A 25601-nucleotide genomic window follows, 5' to 3' on the forward strand; every position below is an offset into this window, starting at 1 on the left:
AAATCTTACACCATAAATAAAATACACAATCAGTAACATTTTAGGTTTTTATTTATCAGCTCATAATCACAACATTAAATCACATGAATGCATTTTTCTATGGTTAAGATTTAGTTCAAGAGCATATAGCAATTTGAATCACCCAATTAGGTTCATCTAGGAATAAATGGAATTAGAAAACCTATAGCTCTATTTACTGGAGAAAACCCCAGTTTTATTTTCTAAATCGAAACGGGCCGGGATTCGTCGGCGCGGCCCAGATCCGCAGCCATCTGCCGCTAGGCGGCCCGGCTTCGTCCGCGGACGCGCGGGAGACCGCGGTTAAAACTGCCAGGTCGTGGCCGTCCGCGTCAGCGCGCGGGGCCCGCGGCGGCTCGCATGCATACGCATGATGAGAATCCTACGGCGCACAGGCTTTCTTCCCCGACGCGAAACAGTGAGCGTCTGGTGCAAAACCTAGCAACTTCTGGAGGCGTTTGAGCTCACCTCGGGACGCAGAACTTGACGGGGGCGGGTGCGTTGGATGCTGCGGAAGAAGGGCTTCCGAGTGCGGGTCGCGGCGACGAAAACAGATGTGGTCGGAACGGCGGTCGACGGTGACGGGCTCCGCCGCTGTTCACGAGCGCACCGCGCACGGGCCAACCTGAGGAGCAAGAGGACGCGCATCAGATAGAGAGGGGATAGGAGCCTCCAGGGAAACAGAAATGGAGGGGAGTGGTGGTCGGAGGCGACGACAACCTTCACCGCGACGCGATGGTTACCGCCGGCGTCCTCGATGAACAGGGAGAGGTTGAGCCTCTCTCTGCCCTCGGGTGTGACCAGCGGAGTGGGGCGATGTGGCGGGTGCGAAGGGGGAACATAGACGAGGCCTGGGTGCTAAATAGGGGCAGACGGGTGCATGGAGGACTCGGCGCGTGCACGGCGAGAAGAAGAGTGGCAGCATGTTACTGGCGGAGAGGGGCGGTGCTGCTACGCGTCGTGGTCTGTGGTGGTCGTCTTGGAGTTATCTGAGCGTCGCCAGCACGAGTGCGTCGTGTGGCAGCGACCAAAAGAGAGAGGCAGACGCGCGGCGTGACCGCCAGCGAGTCGCTCGACAGAATGACTAGACACGTCGACGACGGTGGCGTGCGAGGTGATGGGAGAGAGCGGCGGCGAGCTGGTTCCCGGGGCGCGTGACTCCTTGGCATGCCAGCTTCGACGCCCAGGTTCACCAGCGCGAGCGGTTGGGGTGGCCACCGTGGCCGTGCCCGTGCAGACGTGCACGGTGACTACTGGTGGTCACCAGGGCGTTGCCAGCGACGGGAGTAGGAAAGGGTGGCAACGGAGTTGTCTAGGAGGGTCAGAGGAGTGCAGCGAGCTTTGATGACACGCTGGAATCGCGGGCACTAGCAGCAGAGGGAAGAGGGAGCGTTCGTCCTCATGTGGGTGACCATGGGCGGGAGGTGACTGAAGGTGGCGATATAGGCTGACAGAGGAGAGACAGGAGGGAGGTATAGGGGTGCATGAGTGCCAGGACTTGTCTGATCTGGGTGGAAGCTTGCCTCAAGGCAGCGTGTGTCCACCAAGGCCCGGCCACATCTCTTTCTCCCCTTCTCTCTCACACACAAGATGACAAGAGGCTGGCACACACATGTGAGTAGTAGTGTGGGGTGTGAGAGTGTTGAGAGAGAGGAGAAATGGGTCGAGATGCAGTCCATATGCAAGGGGTTTGGAGGATGGAGTGAGAAATGGGTAAACACAAGTGGACAAGGTAATTAGGCAAGATGGCTGCATGTGAGGAAATTGGAGTGCAAGAGAAAAATACAAGAGAGAGGGAAAGAAGGGATTTGGGAGCACACACACATGCATGAATTACTTGACATGGCCGGCTCACACATTTCCAAAGTGGAACAAGGCAAGAGAGAGAAATGAGAAGGGAGGAGGGCATTGCCGGCCAAATTTTATTTAGCAAGCCAATTTGGCTCACCAAGTGTGCATGGGTGAGGAGAGTGAGGGAAAAATGAGAGGAAAAATAATGTCTAAAAAGAAAAGAGAGAATAAGTGGGAGGGACAAGTTAGATAGCACATGGTCTACGTGACCAAACTTGCTCAAAGACACATTTTGGGATTTTCGTCACGACCAAAATGAAGTGATATAGTTCAAGAAAATGATGAAAATGAAATGAGTTCATTAGCACATGGCTAGAGAAATTTTGTAATCAAATTTGGTGTGAGAACTGAGAGAGAAAAGTCACACACAAAAGTGACTAGAAGTTGATCTCAGAAGATCCATCTAAGCATTAGAGGTTTAAGTCCTAGGGTTTTGTGAGAAAGAAAAATGTGATCACTCAAGTAAATAGAGAGAGGTGAAATGTTCCAAGGGTTTGTGTCACGGTTATTTTAATTCAAACCAGAAATAAAGAAGTTTCACATGTAGAAAGGGTTTTAGAGTTTTTAGTGATTGACACACAATTTAATTTTCACAAGTAACAACCACACACATCCTACAATTAATGCAAGATCAACTATATGCATGCAAAGCTTGAAGATAGAAAAAGTTTTTGTTGGCCCTAAATTTTGCATTTCAAAATTTTAAACCAAGGAACAAAAGTTGGGTTGTTACATCATATAAATGAAATTCATTAATAACAATTGAAATAGGTTAATTATAAATTAATTCTGGGCCAACTTTCACAAAAGGTCAATTAGAAGTAATTTTGCTTGAAGAAAAAATTGAGCTTATCTTCGGTGTCTAATGGGAGCAGTATTACATCTACATTAAATGGTAGACAAATATAGTATCATATTAGAAGCCTTGAATTAATATTTTCTAAACTAAAGAAAAAATTGTATTTCCAGGATATATGCAATAATAATTTGCTGCTATATTTTCTTTCTCGAGTAGTTTATATATTTCAATATTCCCCACATTGTCTTCGCCCTTCATTAAACCATAGTTGCCTCCATAGATCACAAACTTCAAAGCCATCGATTGTTCCAACGTTGAATAATAATAACCCTAAATACCATGAGAACCGCACTCCTCCTCGTCGCCATTACCACTCTCATTTATGCCGCTGCAGTGCCCGCCACGGCAAACCCCGATGATTGGTCCAAGATTAATAACATCACCGACCCATACATCCAGGGGCTCGGCTAGTGGCTGGTGATGGAGCACACCAAAATGGGGGGCAATGATGGGCTCAAGTTTCAGAAGGTGCTAAGCGGTGAATATCAAATTAGGAATGGTGTAAGTTATCGGCTTGTCATCGTTGCCATGAGACCAGGTGGCTCACATGGCACATACAAAGGATGGTTACTAGAGGAAGTCCCGAGTAACCAGAACACATGGAAGCTCATAAATTTCAGCCCTTTAGACTAGTCGGGGTACCTTTAGTGTTGTAATAAATTTACAAGAAATTATATGGTGTTTCTCTTTAATTTTGCATGCATGCTTCTCTTGGACTATGGAGATATTAAGAAAATGAATCCTCGCATGCAAATCCTATTTCTTCTAATTGTTAGGAATCAATGATAGCCATGTGATTAAGAGTTCACTTCACAATATGGTGGCGGTCGACATGTCTTCTCTGTGTTTGTTGTCACATAATACAATTTTATCATCAAGCTAAGAGACAATAGGTGGTATTTTATTTTAAGACACGTGTTCTACACTTTGATGCTCTTGTTCTTTCTATCAAGTTAAGTTTTTGTGTTGGTCCATACGATGGATGCAAGATCCCAGGTGCTTGGTCAACGTCTTTTTTTAGTGATAGTATGTAGTATTTATACCAGTTTGATTCGTTCATCAAAAATTAGTCTTCCAAAATCCTTATAACGAACAATGTTAGGATAGTAGTCGATTGAGTTAATGTATCATCTTCCATGAATTTGCTAGTTGTACGAGACAGTTTGGTAAAACCCAAAATGTTGCCTATCATTTGAAGGGTTTGATGACAACTGGAAAACGCGGGTTTCTGTAAGAAAAAAGTATCAGTAGTACTAGTGTACTATTATAAATTTTTATTATTTTCATAATCCTTTGTCACCTAAGATCGATTTTTTTTCTATATGTCAAATTTATTTCTGGAAACCCTTCATAATGAGGATTGACTTGACGTGATGGTAAATTTACTTCTAATAGCCTCCTCATATAAATGAAATTCATTAATAACAATTGAAATAGGTTAATTATAAATTAATTATGGGCCAACTTTCACAAAAGGTCAATTAGAAGTAATTTTGCTTGAAGAAAAAATTGAGCTTATCTTCGGTGTCTAATGGGAGCAGTATTACATCTACATTAAATGGTAGACAAATATAGTATCATATTAGAAGCCTTGAATTAATATTTTCCAAACAAAAGAAAAAATTGTATTTCCAGGATATATGCAATAATTTTTTGCTGCTATATTTTCCTTCTCGAATAGTTTATATATTTCAATATTCCCCACATTGTCTTCGCCCTTCATCAAACCATAGTTTCCTACATAGATCTCAAACTTCAAAGCCATCGATTATTCCAACATAGAATAATAATAACCCTAAATATCATGAGAACCGCACTCCTCCTCGTCGCCATTACCACTCTCATTTATGCCGCTGCAGTGCCCGCCACGGCAAACCCCGATGATTGGTCCAAGATTAAGAACATCACCGACCCATACATCCAGGGGCTCGCAAGTGGCTGGTGACGGAGCACACCAAAATGGGGGGCAATGATGGGCTCAAGTTTCAGAAGGTGCTAAGCGGCGAATATCAAATTAGGAATGGTGTAAGTTATCGGCTTGTCATCGTTGCCATGAGACCAGGTGGCTCACATGGCACATACAAAGGATGGTTACTAGAGGAAGTCCCGAGTAACTAGAACACATGGAAGCTCATAAATTTCAGCCCTTTAGACTAGTCGGGTTACCTATAGCGTTGTAATAAATTTACAAGCAATTATATGGTGTTTCTCTTTAATTTTGCATGCATGCTTCTATTGGACTATGGAGATATTAAGAAAATGAATCCTCGCATGCAAATCCTATTTCTTATAATTGTTAGGAATCAATTGTAGCCATGTGATTAAGAGTTCACTTCACAATATGGTGGCGGTCGACATGTCTTCTCTGTGTTTGTTGTCACATAATACAGTTTTATCATCAAGCTAAGAGACAATAGGTGGTATTTTATTTTAAGACACGTGTTCTACACTTTGATGCTCTTGTTCTTTCTATCAAGTTAAGTTTTTGTGTTGGTCCATACGATGGATGCAAGATCCCAGGTGCTTGGTCGACGTCTTTTTTTAGTGATAGTATGTAGTATTTATACCAGTTTGATTCCTTCATCAAAAATTAGTCTTCCAAAATCCTTATAACGGACAATGTTAGGATAGTAGTTGATTGAGTTAATGTATCATCTTCCATGAATTTGCTAGTTGTACGACACATTTTGGTAAAACCCAATATGTTACCTCTCATTTGAAGGGTTTGATGACAACTGGAAAACGCGGGTTTCTGTAAGAAAAAAGTATCAGTAGTACTAGTGTACTATTATAAATTTTTATTATTTTGATAATCCTTTGTCACCTAAGATCGGTTTTTTTCTATATGTCAAATTTATTTCTGGAAACCCTTCATAATGAGGATTGACTTGACGTGATGATAAATTTACTTCTAATAGCCTCCTCATATAAATGAAATTCATTAATAACAATTGAAATAGGTTAATTATAAATTAATTATGGGCCAACTTTCACAAAAGGTCAATTAGAAGTAATTTTGCTTGAAGAAAAATTTGAGCATATCTTCGGTGCCTAATGGGAGCAGTATTACATCTACATTAAATGGTAGACAAATATAGTATCATATTAGAAGCCTTGAATTAATATTTTCCAAACAAAAGAAAAAATTGTATTTCCAGGATATATGCAATAATTTTTTGTTGCTATATTTTCCTTCTCGAGTAGTTTATATATTTCAATTATCCCCACATTGTCTTCGCCCTTCATCAAACCCTAGTTGCCTCCATAGATCTCAAACTTCAAAGCCGTCGATTATTCCAACGTCGAATAATAATAACCCTAAATACCATGAGAACCGCACTCCTCCTCGTCGCCATTACCACTCTCATTTATGCCGCTGCAGTGCCCGCCACGGCAAACCCAGATGATTGGTCCAAGATTAAGAACATCACCGACCCATACATCCAGGGGCTCGGCAAGTGGCTGGTGACGGAGCACACCAAAATGGGGGGCAATGATGGGCTCAAGTTTCAGAAGGTGCTAAGCGGCGAATATCAAATTAGGAATGGTGTAAGTTATCGGCTTGTCATCGTTGCCATGAGACCAGGTGGCTCACATGGAACATACAAAGGATGGTTACTAGAGGAAGTCCCGAGTAACCAGAACACATGGAAGCTCATAAATTTCAGCCCTTTAGACTAGTCGGGTTACCTATAGCGTTGTAATAAATTTACAAGAAATTATATGGTGTTTCTCTTTAATTTTGCATGCATGCTTCTATTGGACTATGGAGATATTAAGAAAATGAATCCTCGCATGCAAATCCTATTTCTTATAATTGTTAGGAATCAATTGTAGCCATGTGATTAAGAGTTCACTTCACAATATGGTGGCGGTCGACATGTCTTCTCTGTGTTTGTTGTCACATAATACAGTTTTATCATCAAGCTAAGAGACAATAGGTGGTATTTTATTTTAAGACACGTGTTCTACACTTTGATGCTCTTGTTCTTTCTATCAAGTTAAGTTTTTGTGTTGGTCCATACGATGGATGCAAGATCCCAGGTGCTTGGTCGACGTCTTTTTTTAGTGATAGTATGTAGTATTTATACCAGTTTGATTCCTTCATCAAAAATTAGTCTTCCAAAATCCTTATAACGGACAATGTTAGGATAGTAGTTGATTGAGTTAATGTATCATCTTCCATGAATTTGCTAGTTGTATGACACATTTTGGTAAAACCCAATATGTTACCTCTCATTTGAAGGGTTTGATGACAACTGGAAAACGCGGGTTTCTGTAAGAAAAAAGTATCAGTAGTACTAGTGTACTATTATAAATTTTTATTATTTTGATAATCCTTTGTCACCTAAGATCGATTTTTTTCTATATGTCAAATTTATTTCTGGAAACCCTTCATAATGAGGATTGACTTGACGTGATGATAAATTTACTTCTAATAGCCTCCTCATATAAATGAAATTCATTAATAACAATTGAAATAGGTTAATTATAAATTAATTATGGGCCAACTTTCACAAAAGGTCAATTAGAAGTAATTTTGCTTGAAGAAAAATTTGAGCTTATCTTCGGTGCCTAATGGGAGCAGTATTACATCTACATTAAATGGTAGACAAATATAGTATCATATTAGAAGCCTTGAATTAATATTTTCCAAACAAAAGAAAAAATTGTATTTCCAGGATATATGCAATAATTTTTTGCTGCTATATTTTCCTTCTCGAGTAGTTTATATATTTCAATTATCCCCACATTGTCTTCGCCCTTCATCAAACCCTAGTTGCCTCCATAGATCTCAAACTTCAAAGCCGTCGATTATTCCAACGTCGAATAATAATAACCCTAAATACCATGAGAACCGCACTCCTCCTCGTCGCCATTACCACTCTCATTTATGCCGCTGCAGTGCCCGCCACGGCAAACCCAGATGATTGGTCCAAGATTAAGAACATCACCGACCCATACATCCAGGGGCTCGGCAAGTGGCTGGTGACGGAGCACACCAAAATGGGGGGCAATGATGGGCTCAAGTTTCAGAAGGTGCTAAGCGGCGAATATCAAATTAGGAATGGTGTAAGTTATCGGCTTGTCATCGTTGCCATGAGACCAGGTGGCTCACATGGAACATACAAAGGATGGTTACTAGAGGAAGTCCCGAGTAACCAGAACACATGGAAGCTCATAAATTTCAGCCCTTTAGACTAGTCGGGTTACCTTTAGTGTTGTAATAAATTTACAAGAAATTATATGGTGTTTCTCTTTAATTTTGCATGCATGTTTCTATTGGACTATGGAGATATTAAGAAAATGAATCCTCGCATGCAAATCCTATTTCTTCTAATTGTTAGGAATCAATGATAGCCATGTGATTAAGAGTTAACTTCACAATATGGTGGCGGTCGACATGTCTTCTCTATGTTTGTTGTCACATAATACAATTTTATCATCAAGCTAAGAGACAATAGGTGGTATTTTATTTTAAGACACGTGTTCTACACTTTGATGCTCTTGTTCTTTCTATCAAGTTAAGTTTTTTTGTTGGTCCATACGATGCATGCAAGATCCCAGGTGCTTGGTCAACGTCTTTTTTTAGTGATAGTATGTATTATTTATACTAGTTTGATTCCTTCATCAAAAATTAGTCTTCCAAAATCCTTATAACGGACACTGTTAGGATAGTAGTCGATTGAGTTAATGTATCATCTTCCATGAATTTGCTAGTTGTACGAGACAGTTTGGTAAAACCCAAAATATTACCTCTCATTTGAAGGGTTTGATGACAACTGGAAAACGCGGGTTTCTGTAAGAAAAAAGTATCAGTAGTACTAGTGTACTATTATAAATTTTTATTATTTTGATAATCCTTTGTCACCTAAGATCGAAATTTTTTTTCTATATGTCAAATTTATTTCTGGAAACCCTTCATAATGAGGATTGACTTGACGTGATGATAAATTTACTTCTAATAGCCTCCTCATATAAATGAAATTCATTAATAACAATTGAAATAGGTTAATTATAAATTAATTATGGGCCAACTTTCACAAAAGGTCAATTAGAAGTAATTTTGCTTGAAGAAAAAATTGAGCTTATCTTCGGTGTCTAATGGGAGCAGTATTACATCTACATTAAATGGTAGACAAATATAGTATCATATTAGAAGCCTTGAATTAATATTTTCCAAACAAAAGAAAAAATTGTATTTCCAGGATATATGCAATAATTTTTTGCTGCTATATTTTCCTTCTCGAGTAGTATATATATTTCAATATTCCCCACATTGTCTTCGCCCTTCATCAAACCATAGTTGCCTCCATAGATCTCAAACTTCAAAGCCATCGATTATTCCAACGTCGAATAATAATAACCCTAAATACCATGAGAACCGCACTCCTCCTCGTCGCCATTACCACTCTCATTTATGCCGCTGCAGTGCCCGTCACGGCAAACCCCGATGATTGGTCCAAGATTAAGAACATCACAGACCCATACATCCAGGGGCTCGGCAAGTGGCTGGTGACGGAGCACACCAAAATGGGGGGCAATGATGGGCTCAAGTTTCAGAAGGTGCTAAGCGGCGAATATCAAATTAGGAATGGTGTAAGTTATCGGCTTGTCATCGTTGCCATGAGACCAGGTGGCTCACATGGCACATACAAAGGATGGTTACTAGAGGAAGTCCCGAGTAACCAGTACACATGGAAGCTCATAAATATCAGCCCTTTAGACTAGTCGGGTTACCTATAGTGTTGTAATAAATTTACAAGAAATTATATGGTGTTTCTCTTTAATTTTGCATGCATGCTTCTCTTGGACTATGGAGATATTAAGAAAATGAATCCTCGCATGCAAATCCTATTTCTTCTAATTGTTAGGAATCAATGATAGCCATGTGATTAAGAGTTCACTTCACAATATGGTGGCGGTCGACATGTCTTCTTTGTGTTTGTTGTCAAATAATACAATTTTATCATCAAGCTAAGAGACAATAGGTGGTATTTTATTTTAAGACACGTGTTCTACACTTTGATGCTCTTGTTCTTTCTATCAAGTTATGTTTTTGTGTTGGTCCATACAAAGGATGTAAGATCCCAGGTGCTTGGTCAACGTCTTTTTTTAGTGATAGTATGTAGTATTTATACCAGTTTGATTCCTTCATCAAAAATTAGTCTTCCAAAATCCTTATAACGGACAATGTTAGGATAGTAGTCGATTGAGTTAATGTATCATCTTCCATGAATTTGCTAGTTGTACGAGACATTTTGGTAAAACCCAAAATGTTACCTCTAATTTGAAGGGTTTGATGACAACTGGAAAATGTGGGTTTCTGTAAGAAAAAAGTATGAGTAGTACTAGTGTACTATTATAAATTTTTATTATTTTGATAATCCTTTGTCACCTAAGATCGATTTTTTTTTCTATATGTCAAATTTATTTCTGGAAACCCTTCATAATGAGGATTGACTTGACGTGATGATAAATTTACTTCTAATAGCCTCCCATATAAATGAAATTCATTAATAACAATTGAAATAGGTTAATTATAAATTAATTATGGGCCAACTTTCACAAAAGGTCAATTAGAAGTAATTTTGCTTGAAGAAAAAATTGAGCTTATCTTCGATGTCTAATGGGAGCAGTATTACATCTACATTAAATGGTAGACAAATATAGTATCATATTAGAAGCCTTGAATTAATATTTTCCAAACAAAAGAAAAAATTGTATTTCCAGGATATATGCAATAATTTTTTGCTGCTATATTTTCCTTCTCGAGTAGTTTATATATTTCAATATTCCCCACATTTTCTTCGCCCTTCATCAAACCATAGTTGCCTCCATAGATCTCAAAGTTCAAAGCCATCGATTATTCCAACGTCGAATAATAATAACCCTAAATACCATGAGAACCGCACTCCTCCTCGTCGCCATTACCACTCTCATTTATGCCGCTGCAGTGCCCGCCACGGCAAACCCCGATGATTGGTCCAAGATTAAGAACATCACCGACCCATACATCCAGGGGCTCGGCAAGTGGCTGGTGACGGAGCACACCAAAATGGGGGGCAATGATGGGCTCAAGTTTCAGAAGGTGCTAAGCGGCGAATATCAAATTAGGAATGGTGTAAGTTATCGGCTTGTCATCGTGATGTCTACTCACGCTTCTTTTCCTGTAGACAGTGTTAGGCCTCCAAGAGCAGAGGTTTGTAGAACAGCAGCAAGTTTTCCCTTAAGTGGATCACCCAAGGTTTATCGAACTCTGGGAGGAAGAGGTCAAAGATATCCCTCTCATGCAACCCTGCAACCACAAAGCAAGAAGTCTCTTGTGTCCCCAACACACCTAATACACTTGTCAGATGTATAGGTGCACTAGTTCGGCGAAGAGATAGTGAAATACATGTGGTATGAATATATGAGCAGCAGTAACGGCGCCAGAAAATACTTGATGCTACAACTGGCGTGTGGTTGATGGTGGTAATATTGCAGGCAGTACAGATGCAGTAGAACAGTAAACAAGCAGCGATTTCAGTATTTGGGAACAAGGCCTAGGGATTGTACTTTCACTAGTGGACTCTCTCAACATTGATCACATAATAGAATAGATAAATGCTATACTCTACACTCTCTTGTTGGATGATGAACACCACTAATTGCGTAGGATTACACGAACCCTCAATGCCGGAGTTAACAAGCTCCACAATATTCGATATTCATGTTTAAATAACCTTAGAGTGCATGATAGATCATTGCAATTACACCAAGTACTAACATAGCATGCACACTGTCACCATCACACTATGAAGGAGGCATAGATCACATCAATACTATCATAGCAATAATTAACTTCATAATCTACAAGAGATCATAATCATAACCTACGCCAAGTACTACACGATGCACACACTGTCACCATTACACCGTGCAGGAGGAATAGACTATTTTAATGACATCACTAGAGTAGCACATAGATAAATAGTGATACAAAGCACATTGCAATCATAAAGAGATATAAATAAGCACTTCACTATGCTATCCATAACAGTGAATAAGTATTCTATGAAATATAGCCTAAGAGACCCACACGGTGCACACACTGTCACCTTTACACACGTGGGACAAGGAGTCTCCGGAGATCACATAAGTAAAATTCACTTGACTAGCATAACGACATCTAGATTACAAGCTCATCATATGAATCTCAATCATGTAAGGCAGCTCATGAGATCATTGTATTGAAGTACATAGGGAGAGAGATTAACCACATAGCTACCGGTACAGCCCCTTAGCCTCGATGGAGAACTACTCCCTCCTCATGGGAGACAGCAGCGTTGATGAAGATGGCGGTGGAGATGGCAGCGGTGTCGATGGAGAAGCCTTCCGGGGGCACTTCCCCGTCCCGGCGGCATGCCGGAACAGAGACTCCTGTCCCCCAGATCTTGGCTTTGCGATGGCGGCGGCTCTGGAAGGTTTCTCGTACCGTGGCTTTTTCGTATCGATGTTTTAGGTCAGGGACCTTTAAATAGGCGAAGAGGCGGAGTCGGAAGGCTGACGGGGCGACGGCACCATAGGGCGGCGCGGCCCATCCCCTGGCCGCGCCAGCCTGGTGTGTGGGGCCCCCAGGGCTCCCCTCTGGTGGCTCTCGGGTGTTCTGGAAGCTTCGTGGGATTTTAAGATCTTGGGCGTTGATTTCGTCCAATTCCGAGAATATTTCCTTACTAGGATTTCTGAAACCAAATATAGCAGAAAACAGGAACTGGCACTTCGGCATCTCGTCAATAGGTTAGTTCCGGAAAATGCATAAAATCATCATAAAGCGTGAACAAAACATGTAGGTATTGTCATAAAACAAGCATGGAACATAAGAAATTATCGATACATCGGAGACGTATCAGCATCCCCAAGCTTAGTTCCTACTCATCCTCGAGTAGGTAAATGATAACAAAGATAATTTCTGAAGTGACATGCTACCAACATAATCTTGATCATACTATTGTAAAGCATATGAGATGAATGCAGCGATTCAAAGCAATGGTAAAGACAATGATTAAACAACTGAATCATATAGCAAAGACTTTTCATGAATAGTACTTTCAAGACAAGCATCAATAAGTCTTGCATAAGAGTTAACTCATAAAGCAATAGATTCTGAATAAAGGAATTGAAGCAACACAAAGGAAGATTAAATTTCAGTGGTTGCTTTCAACTTGTAACATGTATATCTCATGGATAGTTTTCAACATAAAGCAATATAACAAGTGCAATAAGTAAACAGGTAAGAATCAATGCACAGTTAACACAAGTGTTTGCTTCTAAGACAGAAAGAAGTAGGTGAACTGACTCAACATAAAAGTAAAAGAATGGCCCTTCGAAGAGGGAAGCATTGATTGCTATATTTGTGCTAGAGCTTTTATTTTGAAAACATAAAGAGAGCATAAATGTAAAATTTTGAGGGGTGTTTGTTGTTGTCAACGAATGGTAGTGGTCACTCTAACCCCCTTGCCAGACAAACCTTCAAAGAGCGGCTCCCATGAAACATTTTTATTTTTGGGTGGCACTCCTTCCAACCTTGCTTACACAAACCATGGCTAACCGAATCCTCGGGTGCCTGCCAACAATCACATACCATGAAGGAGTGCCTTTTATTTTAGTTTTATTTAGATGACACTCCTCCCCACCTTTGCTTTCTCAAGCCATGGCTAACCGAATCCTCGGGTGCCGTCCAACAATCACATACCATGGAGGAGTGTCTATTTTTTTGTAAAATTATGAGGGTTAGTTAATTTGGGACTGGGAATCCCATTGCCAGATCTTTTTGCAAAATTATTTGATAAGCGGATGAAGCCACTAGTCCATTGGTGAAGGTTGCCCAACAAGATTGAAAGATAAACACCACATACTTCCTCATGAGCTATAAAACATTGACACAAATAAGAGGTAATAACTTTTGAAGTGTTTAAAGATAGCACTCGAGCAATTTACTTTGGAATGGCGGAGAAATACCATGTAGTAGGTAGGTATGGTTGACACAAATGGCATAGTTATTGGCTCAAGGATTTGGATGCATGAGAAGTAATCCCTCTCAATACAAGGCTTAGGCTAGCAAGGTTGTTTGAAGCAAACACAAGTATGAACTAGTACAGCAAAACTCACATAAAAGACATATTGCAAGCATTATAAGACTCTACACTGTCTTCCTTGTTGTTCGACCCTTACTAGAAAATATCTAGACCTTAGAGAGACCAATCATGCAAACCAAATTTTAGCAAGCTCTATGTATTTCTTCACTAATAGGTGCAAAGTATATGATGCAATAGCTTAATCATGAGCACAACAATTTCCAAGTATGAAGTTATTCAATACATCATACCAATTACCACATGTAGCATTTTCTATTTCCATCCATATAACAATGAACGAAGCAGTTTCAACCTTCACCATGAACATTAAAAGTAAAGCTAAGAACACATGTGTTCATATGAACCAGTGAAGCGTGTCTCTCTCCCACACAAGGATGCTAGGATCCAACTTTATTCAAACAAAACAAAAACAAAAACAAACAGACGCTCCAAGTAAAGTACATAAGATGTGACCGAATAAAAATATAGTTTCAAGGGAGGAACCTGATAAATTGTCGATGAAGAAGGGGATGCCTTGGGAATCCCCAAGCTTAGATGCTTGAGTCTTCTTGAAATATGCAGGGATGAACCACCGGGGCATCCCCAAGCTTAGATCTTTCACTCTTCTTGATCATATTGTATCATCTCCCTCTCTTGATCCTTGAAAACTTCCTCCACACCAAACTCAAAACAACTCATTAGAGGGTTAGTACATAATCAAAAATTCACATGTTCAGAGGTGACACAATCATTTTTAATACTTCTGGACATTGCCCAAAGCTTCTGAAAGTTAATGGAACAAAGAAATCCATCCAACATAGCAAAAGAAGCAATGCGAAATAAAAGGCAGAATCTGTCAAAACAGAACAGTCCGTAAAGACGAATTTTATAGAGGCACCAGACTTGCTCAAATGAAAATGCTCAAATTTAATGAAAGTTGCGTACATACCTAAGGATCACGCACGTAAATTGGCAGATTTTTCTGAGTAACCTACAGAGAATTCAACCCAAATTCGTGACAGACAGAAATCTGTTTCTGCGCAGTAATCCAAATCTAGTATCAACCTTACTATCAAAGACTTTACTTGGCACAACAATGCAATAAAATAAAGATAAGAAGAGGTTGCTACAGTAGTAACAACTTCCAAGACTCAAATATAAAACAAAAATTACTGTAGTAAAAAAAACACATGGGTTATCACCCAAGAAGTTCTTTCTTTATAGCCATTAAGATGGGCTCAGCAGTTTTATTGATGCACTCGCAAGAAATAGTATTTGAAGCAAAAGAGAGCATCAAGAGGCAAATTCAAAACAAATTTAAGCCTAACATGCTTCCTATGAAAAGGAATCTTGTAAATAAACAAGTTCATGAAGAGCAAAGTAACAAGCATAGGAAGATAGAACAAGTGTTGCTTCAAAAATTTCAGCACATAGAGAGGTGTTTTAGTAACATGAAAATTTCTACAACCATATTTTACTCTCTCATAATAATATCCAGTAGCATCATGAGCAAACTCAACAATATAACTATCAAATGAAACATTCTTATCATGAGTCTCATGCATAAAATTATTACTACTCCCAACATAAGCATAGTTATTCTTATTAATTGTAGTAGGAGCAAATTCAACAAAGTAGCTATCATTATTATTCTCATCATCAAATATAGGAGGCATATTGTAATCATAATCAAATTTATCCTCCATAATAGGTGGCACCAAAAGACCAATATCATCATAATCATCATAAATAGGAGGCAAAGTATCATCAAAGTAAATTTTCTCCTCAATGCTTGGGGGACTAAAAAGATCATGCTCATCAAAACCAGCTTCCCCAAGCTTAGAATTTTCCATATCATTAGCAACAATGGTGTTCAAAGTATTCATACTAATATATTCCATGGGTTTTTTAATTTTCGCATCAAACCATCCATGTCTTAACTCAGGAAATAATTTTAAAAGCTCACTGTTGCTTTCCATTATGCCAAACTAGTGTAAAACAAGAAACAAAAAGATGCAATTGCAGGATCTAAAGGAAATAGCTTCGAGTACTTACAAGGGCGCCCGAAAATAGCTTAGTAGCCGAGATCCGGAGTGTGAGTACCTTTTACCTTTCCTCCCTGGCAACGGCGCCAGAAAATAGCTTGATGTCTACTCACGCTTCTTTTCCTGTAGACAGTGTTGGGCCTCCAAGAGCAGAGGTTTGTAGAACAGCATCAAGTTTTCCCTTAAGTGGATCACCCAAGGTTTATCGAACTCAGGGAGGAAGAGGTCAAAGATATCCCTCTCATGCAACCCTGCAACCACAAAGCAAAAAGTCTCTTGTGTCCCCAACACACCTAATACACTTGTCAGATGTATAGGTGCACTAGTTAGGCAAAGAGATAGTGAAATACAGGTGGTATGAATATATGAGCAGCAGTAACGGCGCCAGAAAATACCTGATGCTACAACTGGCGTGTGGTTGATGGTGGTAATATTGCAGGCAGTATAGATGCAGTAGAACAGTAAACAAGCAACGATTTCAGTATTTGGGAACAAGGCCTAGGGATTGTACTTTCACTAGTGGACTCTCTCAACATTGATCACATAACAGAATAGATAAATGCTATACTCTACACTCTCTTGTTGGATGATGAACACCACTAATTGCGTAGGATTACACGAACCCTCAATGCCGGAGTTAACAAGCTCCACAATATTCGATATTCATGTTTAAATAACCTTAGAGTGCATGATAGATCATTGCAATTACACCAAGTACTAACATAGCATGCACACTGTCACCATCACACTATGAAGGAGGCATAGATCACATCAATAATTAACTTCATAATCTACAAGAGATCATAATCATAACCTACGCCAAGTACTACACGATGCACACACTGTCACCATTACACCGTGCAGGAGGAATAGACTACTTTAATAACATCACTAGAGTAGCACATAGATAAATAGTGATACAAAGCACATTGCAATCATAAAGAGATATAAATAAGCACTTCACTATGCTATCCATAACAGTGAATAAGTATTCTGTGAAATATAGCCTAAGAGACCCGCACGCTGCACACACTATCACCTTTACACACGTGGGACAAGGAGTCTCCGGAGATCACATAAGTAAAATTCACTTGACTAGCATAACGACATCTAGATTACAAGCTCATCATATGAATCTCAATCATGTAAGGCAGCTCATGAGATCATTGTATTGAAGTACATAGGGAGAGAGATTAACCACATAGCTACCGGTACAGCCCCTTAGCCTCGATGGAGAACTACTCCCTCCTCATGGGAGACAGCAGCGTTGATGAAGATGGCAGTGGAGATGGCAGCGGTGTCGATGGAGAAGCCTTCCGGGGGCACTTCCCCGTCTCGGCGGCGTGCCGGAAGAAAAACTCCTGTCCCCCAGATCTTGGCTTCGCGATGGCGGCGGCTCTGGAAGGTTTCTCGTACCGTGGCTTTTTCGTATCGATGTTTTAGGTCAGGGACCTTTAAATAGGCAAAGAGGCGGAGTCGGAAGGCTGACGGGGCGACGACACCATAGGGCGGCGCGGCCCACCCCCTGGCCGCGCCAGCCTGGTATGTGGGGCCCCCAGGGCTCCCCTCTGGTGGCTCTCGGGTGTTCTGGAAGCTTCGTGGGATTTTAATATCTTGGGCGTTGATATCGTCCAATTCCGAGAATATTTCCTTACTAGGATTTCTGAAACCAAAAACAGCAGAAAATAGGAACTGGCAGTTCGGCATCTCGTCAATAGGTTAGTTCCAGAAAACGCATAAAATCATCATAAAGAGTGAACAAAACATGTAGGTATTGTCATAAAACAAGCATGGAACATTAGAAACTATCGATACGTCGGAGACGTATCACATCATTGCCATGAGACCAGGTGGCTCACATGGCACATACAAAGGATGGTTACTAGAGGAAGTCCCGAGTAACCAGAACACATGGAAGCTCATAAATTTCAGCCCTTTAGACTATTCGGGTTAATTACCTTTAGTGTTGTAATAAATTTACAAGAAATTATATGGTGTTTCTCTTTAATTTTGCATGCATGCTTCTCTTGGACTATGGAGATATTAAGAAAATGAATCCTCGCATGCAAATCCTATTTCTTCTAATTGTTAGGAATCAATGATAGCCATGTGATTAAGAGTTCACTTCACAATATGGTGGCGGTCGACATGTCTTCTCTGTGTTTGTTGTCACATAATACAATTTTATCATCAAGCTAAGAGACAATAGGTGGTATTTTATTTTAAGACACGTGTTCTACACTTTGATGCTCTTGTTTTTTATATCAAGTTAAGTTTTTGTGTTGGTCCATACGAAGGATGCAAGATCCCAGGTGCTTGGTCAACGTCTTTTTTTAGTCATAGTATATAGTATTTATACCAGTTTGATTCCTTCATCAAAAATTAGTCTTCCAAAATCCTTATAACGGACAATGTTAGGATAGTAGTCGATTGAGTTAATGTATCATCTTCCATGAATTTGCTAGTTGTACAAGACATTTTGGTAAAACCCAAAATGTTACCTCTCATTTGAAGGGTTTGATGACAACTGGAAAACGCGGGTTTCTGTAAGAAAAAAAGTATCGGTAGTACTAGTGTACTATTATAAATTTTTATTATTTTGATAATCCTTTGTCACCTAAGATCGATTTTTTTTCTATATGTCAAATTTATTTCTGGAAACCCTTCATAATGAGGATTGACTTGACGTGATGATAAATTTACTTCTAATAGCCTCCTCATATAAATGAAATTCATTAATAACAATTGAAATAGGTTAATTATAAATTAATTATGGGCCAACTTTCACAAAGGTCAATTAGAAGTAATTTTGCTTGTAGAAAAAATTGAGCTTATCTTCGGTGTCTAATGGGAGCAGTATTACATCTACATTAAATGGTAGACAAATATAGTATCATATTAGAAGCCTTGAATTAATATTTTCCAAACAAAAGAAAAAACTGTATTTCCAGGATATATGCAATAATTTTTTGCTGCTATATTTTCCTTCTCGAGTAGCTTATATATTTCAATATTCCCCACGTTGTCTTCGCCCTTCATCAAACCATAGTTGCCTCCACAGATCTCAAACTTCAAAGCCATCGATTATTCCAACGTCGAATAATAATAACCCTAAATACCATGAGAACCGCACTCCTCCTCGTCGCCATTACCACTCTAATTTATGCCGCTGCAGTGCCCGCCACGGCAAACCCCGATGATTGGTCCAAGATTAAGAACATCACCGACCCATACATCCAGGGGCTCGGCAAGTGGCTGGTGACGGAGCACACCAAAATGGGGGGCAATGATGGGCTCAAGTTTCAGAAGGTGCTAAGCGGCGAATATCAAATTAGGAATGGTGTAAGTTATCGGCTTGTCATCGTTGCCATGAGACCAGGTGGCTCACATGGCACATACAAAGGATGGTTACTAGAGGAAGTCCCGAGTAACCATAACACATGGAAGCTCATAAATTTCAGCCCTTTAGACTAGTCGGGTTACCTTTAGTGTTGTAATAAATTTACAAGAAATTATATGGTGTTTCTCTTTAATTTTTCATGCATGCTTGTCTTGGACTATGGAGATATTAATAAAATGAATCCTCGCATGCAAATCCTATTTCTTCTAATTGTTAGGAATCAATGATAGCCATGTGATTAAGAGTTCACTTCACAATATGGTGGCGGTCGACATATATGTCTTCTCTGTGTTTGTTGTCACATAATACAATTTTATCATCAAGCTAAGAGACAATAGGTGGTATTTTATTTTAAGACACGTGTTCTACACTTTGATGCTCTTGTTCTTTCTATCAAGTTAAGTTTTTGTGTTGGTCCATACGATGGATGCAAGATCCCAGGTGCTTGGTCAACGTCTTTTTTTAGTGATAGTATGTAGTATTTATACCAGTTTGATTCCTTCATCAAAAATTAGTCTTCCAAAATCCTTATAACGGACAATGTTAGGATAGTAGTCGATTGAGTTAATGTATCATCTTCCATGAATTTGCTAGTTGTACGAGACATTTTGGTAAAACCCAAAATGTTACCTCTCATTTGAAGGGTTTGATGACAAATGAAAACGAGGGTTTCTGTAAGAAAAAAGTATCAGTAGTACTAGTGTACTATTATAAATTTTTATTATTTTGATAATCCTTTGTCACCTAAGATCGATTTTTTTTCTATATGTCAAATTTATTTCTGGAAACCCTTCAATAATGAGGATTGACTTGACGTGATGATAAATTTACTTCTAATAGCCTCCTCATATAAATGAAATTCATTAATAACAATTGAAATAGGTTAATTATAAATTAATTATGGGCCAACTTTCACAAAGGTCAATTAGAAGTAATTTTGCTTGAAGAAAAAATTGAGCTTATCTTCGGTGTCTAATGGGAGCAGTATTACATATACATTAAATGGTAGACAAATATAGTATCATATTAGAAGCCTTGAATTAATATTTTCCAAACAAAAGAAAAAACTGTATTTCTAGGATATATGCAATAATTTTTTGCTGCTATATTTTCCTTCTCGAGTAGCTTATATATTTCAATATTCCCCACATTGTCTTCGCCCTTCATCAAACCATAGTTGCCTCCATAGATCTCAAACTTCAAAGCCATCGATTATTCCAACGTCGAATAATAATAACCCTAAATACCATGAGAACCGCACTCCTCCTCGTCGCCATTACCACTCTAATTTATGCCGCTGCAGTGCCCGCCACAGCAAACCCCGATGATTGGTCCAAGATTAAGAACATCACCGACCCATACATCCAGGGGCTCGGCAAGTGGCTGTTGACGGAGCACACCAAAATGGGGGGCAATGATGGGCTCAAGTTTCAGAAGGTGCTAAGCGGCGAATATCAAATTAGGAATGGTGTAAGTTATCGGCTTGTCATCGTTGCCATGAGACCAGGTGGCTCACATGGCACATACAAAGGATGGTTACTAGAGGAAGTCCCGAGTAACCATAACACATGGAAGCTCATAAATTTCAGCCCTTTAGACTAGTCGGGTTACCTTTAGTGTTGTAATAAATTTACAAGAAATTATATGGTGTTTCTCTTTAATTTTTCATGCATGCTTGTCTTGGACTATGGAGATATTAATAAAATGAATCCTCGCATGCAAATCCTATTTCTTCTAATTGTTAGGAATCAATGATAGCCATGTGATTAAGAGTTCACTTCACAATATGGTGGCGGTCGACATATATGTCTTCTCTGTTTTTGTTGTCACATAATACAATTTTATCATCAAGCTAAGAGACAATAGGTGGTATTTTATTTTAAGACACGTGTTCTACACTTTGATGCTCTTGTTCTTTCTATCAAGTTAAGTTTTTGCGTTGGTCCATACGATGGATGCAAGATCCCAGGTGCTTGGTCAACGTCTTTTTTTAGTGATAGTATGTAGTATTTATACCAGTTTGATTCCTTCATCAAAAATTAGTCTTCCAAAATCCTTATAACGGACAATGTTAGGATAGTAGTCGATTGAGTTAATGTATCATCTTCCATGAATTTGCTAGTTGTACGAGACATTTTGGTAAAACCCAAAATGTTACCTCTCATTTAAAGGGTTTGATGACAAATGAAAACGAGGGTTTCTGTAAGAAAAAGTATCAGTAGTACTAGTGTACTATTATAAATTTTTATTATTTTGATAATCCTTTGTCACCTAAGATCGATTTTTTTTTCTATGTGTCAAATTTATTTCTGGAAACTCTTCATAATGAGGATTGACTTGACGTGATGATAAATTTACTTCTAATAGCCTCCTCATATAAATGAAATTCATTAATAACAATTGAAATAGGTTAATTATAAATTAATTATGGGCCAACTTTCACAAAAGGTCAATTAGAAGTAATTTTGCTTGAAGAAAAAATTGAGCTTATCTTCGGTGTCTAATGGGAGCAGTATTACATCTACATTAAATGGTAGACAAATATAGTATCATATTAGAATCCTTGAATTAATATTTTCCAAACAAAAGAAAAAATTGTATTTCCAGGATATATGCAATAATTTTTTGCTGCTATATTTTCCTTCTCGAGTAGTTTATATATTTCAATATTCCCCACATTTTCTTCGCCCTTCATCAAACCATAGTTGCCTCCATAGATCTCAAACTTCAAAGCCATCGATTATTCCAACATCGAATAATAATAACCCTAAATATCATGAGAACCGCTCTCCTCCTCGTCGCCATTACCACTCTCATTTATGCATTGCGAGTGCCCGCCACGGCAAACCCCGATGATTGGTCCAAGATTAAGAACATCACCGACCCATACATCTAGGGGCTCGGCAAGTGGCTGGTGACGGAGCACACCAAAATGGGGGGCAATGATGGGCTCAAGTTTTAGAAGGTGCTAAGCGGCGAATATCAAATTAGGAATGGTGTAAGTTATCGGCTTGTCATCATTGCCATGAGACCAGGTGGCTCACATGGCACATGCAAAGGATGGTTACTAGAGGAAGTCCTGAGTAACCAGAACACATGGAAGCTCATAATTTTCAGCCCTTTAGACTAGTCGGGTTACCTTTAGTGTTGTAATAAATTTACAAGAAATTATATGGTGTTTCTCTTTAATTTTGCATGCATGCTTCTCTTGGACTATGGAGATATTAAGAAAATGAATCCTCGCATGCAAATCCTATTTCTTCTAATTGTTAGGAATCAATGATAGCCATGTGATTAAGAGTTCACTTCACAATATGGTGGCGGTCGACATGTCTTCTCTGTGTTTGTTGTCACATAATACAATTTTATCATCAAGCTAAGAGACAATAGGTGGTATTTTATTTTAAGACACGTGTTCTACACTTTGATGCTCTTGTTCTTTCTATCAAGTTAAGTTTTTGTGTTGGTCCATACGAAGGATGCAAGATCCCAGGTGCTTGGTCAACGTATTTTTTTAGTCATAGTATGTAGTATTTATACCAGTTTGATTCCTTCATCAAAAATTAGTCTTCCAAAATCCTTATAACGGACAATGTTAGGATAGTAGTTGATTGAGTTAATGTATCATCTTCCATGAATTTGCTAGTTGTACGAGACATTTTGGTAAAACCCAAAATGTTACCTCTCATTTGAAGGGTTTGATGACAACTGGTAAACGCGGGTTTCTGTAAGAAAAAAGTATCAGTAGTACTAGTGTACTATTATAAATTTTTATTATTTTGATAATCCTTTGTCACCTAAGATCGATTTTTTTTCTATATGTCAAATTTATTTCTGGAAACCCTTCATAATGAGGATTGACTTGACGTGATGATAAATTTACTTCTAATAGCCTCCTCATATAAATGAAATTCATTAATAACAATTGAAATAGGTTAATTATAAATTAATTATGGGCCAACTTTCACAAAAGGTCAATTAGAAGTAATTTTGCTTGAAGAAAAAATTGAGCTTATCTTCGGTGTCTAATGGGAGCAGTATTACATCTACATTAAATGGTAGACAAATATAGTATCATATTAGAAGCCTTGAATTAATATTTTCCAAACAAAAAAAAATTGTATTTCCAGGATATATGCAATAATTTTTTGCTGCTATATTTTCCTTCTCGAGTAGTTTATATATTTCAATATTCCCCACATTTTCTTCGCCCTTCATCAAACCATAGTTGCCTCCATAGATCTCAAACTTCAAAGCCATCGATTATTCCAACATCGAATAATAATAACCCTAAATATCATGAGAACCGCACTCCTCCTCGTCGCCATTACCACTCTCATTTATGCCGCTGCAGTGCCCGCCACGGCAAACCCCGATGATTGGTCCAAGATTAAGAACATCACCGACCCATACATCTAGGGGCTCGGCAAGTGGCTGGTGACGGAGCACACCAAAATGGGGGGCAATGATGGGCTCAAGTTTCAGAAGGTGCTAAGCGGCGAATATCAAATTAGGAATGGGGTAAGTTATCGGCTTGTCATCGTTGCCAAGAGACCAGGTGGCTCACATGGCACATACAAAGGATGGTTACTAGAGGATGTCCCGAGTAACCAGAACACATGGAAGCTCATAAATTTCAGCCCCATAGACTAGTCGGGTTACCTTTAGTGTTGTAATAAATTTACAAGAAATTATATGGTGTTTCTCTTTAATTTTGCATGCATGCTTCTCTTGGACTATGGAGATATTAAGAAAATGAATCCTCGCATGCAAATCCTATTTCTTCTAATTGTTAGGAATCAATGATAGCCATGTGATTAAGAGTTCACTTCACAATATGGTGGCGGTCGACATGTCTTCTCTGTGTTTGTTGTCACATAATACAATTTTATCATCAATCTAAGAGACAATAGGTGGTATTTTATTTTAAGACACGTGTTCTACACTTTGATGCTCTTGTTCTTTCTATCAAGTTAAGTTTTTGTGTTGGTCCATACGAAGGATGCAAGATCCCAGGTGCTTGGTCAACGTCTTTTTTTAGTCATAGTATGTAGTATTTATACCAGTTTGATTCCTTCATCAAAAATTAGTCTTCCAAAATCCTTATAACGGACAATGTTAGGATAGTAGTCGATTGAGTTAATGTATCATCTTCCATGAATTTGCTAGTTGTACGAGACATTTTGGTAAAACCCAAAATGTTACCTCTCATTTGAAGGGTTTGATGACAACTGGAAAACGCGGGTTTCTGTAAGAAAAAGTATCGTAGTACTAGTTTACCATTATAAATTTTTATTATTTTGATAATCCTTTGTCACCTAAGATCGATTTTTTTTTCTATATGTCAAATTTATTTCTGGAAACCCTTCATAATGAGGATTGACTTGACGTGATGATAAATTTACTTCTAATAGCCTCCTCATATAAATGAAATTCATTAATAACAATTGAAATAGGTTAATTATAAATTAATTATGGGCCAACTTTCACAAAAGGTCAATTAGAAGTAATTTTGCTTGAACTAAAATTGAGCTTATCTTCGGTGTCAAATGGGAGCAGTATTACATCTACATTAAATGGTAGACAAATATAGTATCATATTAGAAGCCTTGAATTAATATTTTCCAAACAAAAGAAAAAATTGTATTTCCAGGATATATGCAATAATTTTTTGCTGCTATATTTTCCTTCTCGAGTAGTTTATATATTTCAATATTCCCCACATTTTATTCGCCCTTCATCAAACCATAGTTGCCTCCATAGATCTCAAACTTCAAAGCCATCGATTATTCCAACGTCGAATAATAATAACCCTAAATATCATGAGAACCGCACTCCTCCTCGTCGCCATTACCACTCTCATTTATGCCGCTGCAGTGCCCGCCACGGCAAACCCCGATGATTGGTCCAAGATTAAGAACATCACAGACCCATACATCTAGGGGCTCGGCAAGTGGCTGGTGACGGAGCACACCAAAATGGGGGGCAATGATGGGCTCAAGTTTCAGATGGTGCTAAGCGGCGAATATCAAATTAGGAATGGTGTAAGTTATCGGCTTGTCATCGTTGCCATGAGACCAGGTGGCTCACATGGCACATACAAAGGATGGTTACTAGAGGAAGTCCCGAGTAACCGTAACACATGGAAGCTCATAAATTTCAGCCCTTTAGACTAGTCGGGTTACCTTTAGTGTTGTAATAAATTTACAAGAAATTATATGGTGTTTCTCTTTAATTTTGCATGCATGCTTCTCTTGGACAATGGAGATATTAAGAAAATGAATCCTCGCATGCAAATCCTATTTCTTCTA

The 25601-nt window shown here is 38.8% G+C and overlaps 2 protein-coding genes across 2 annotated transcripts; both read left to right on the top strand.

The window, feature by feature from the left end:
* Window positions 1-6055: 6055 nt before the first annotated feature.
* On the top strand, window positions 6056-6409 carry LOC127315469 (cysteine proteinase inhibitor 6-like). Its single transcript, XM_051345955.1, has one exon. The coding sequence runs from the start codon at window positions 6056-6058 to the stop codon at window positions 6407-6409; it is 354 nt and encodes a 117-aa protein (XP_051201915.1).
* A 1170-nt stretch (window positions 6410-7579) lies between these two features.
* Window positions 7580-7933, top strand: LOC127315470 (cysteine proteinase inhibitor 6-like). The gene has a single exon (XM_051345956.1). The coding sequence runs from the start codon at window positions 7580-7582 to the stop codon at window positions 7931-7933; it is 354 nt and encodes a 117-aa protein (XP_051201916.1).
* Window positions 7934-25601: the final 17668 nt, after the last annotated feature.

The sequence above is a fragment of the Lolium perenne genome, chromosome 7, assembly GCF_019359855.2.
Source record: "Lolium perenne isolate Kyuss_39 chromosome 7, Kyuss_2.0, whole genome shotgun sequence".
NCBI classification, from domain to species: domain Eukaryota; kingdom Viridiplantae; phylum Streptophyta; class Magnoliopsida; order Poales; family Poaceae; genus Lolium; species Lolium perenne.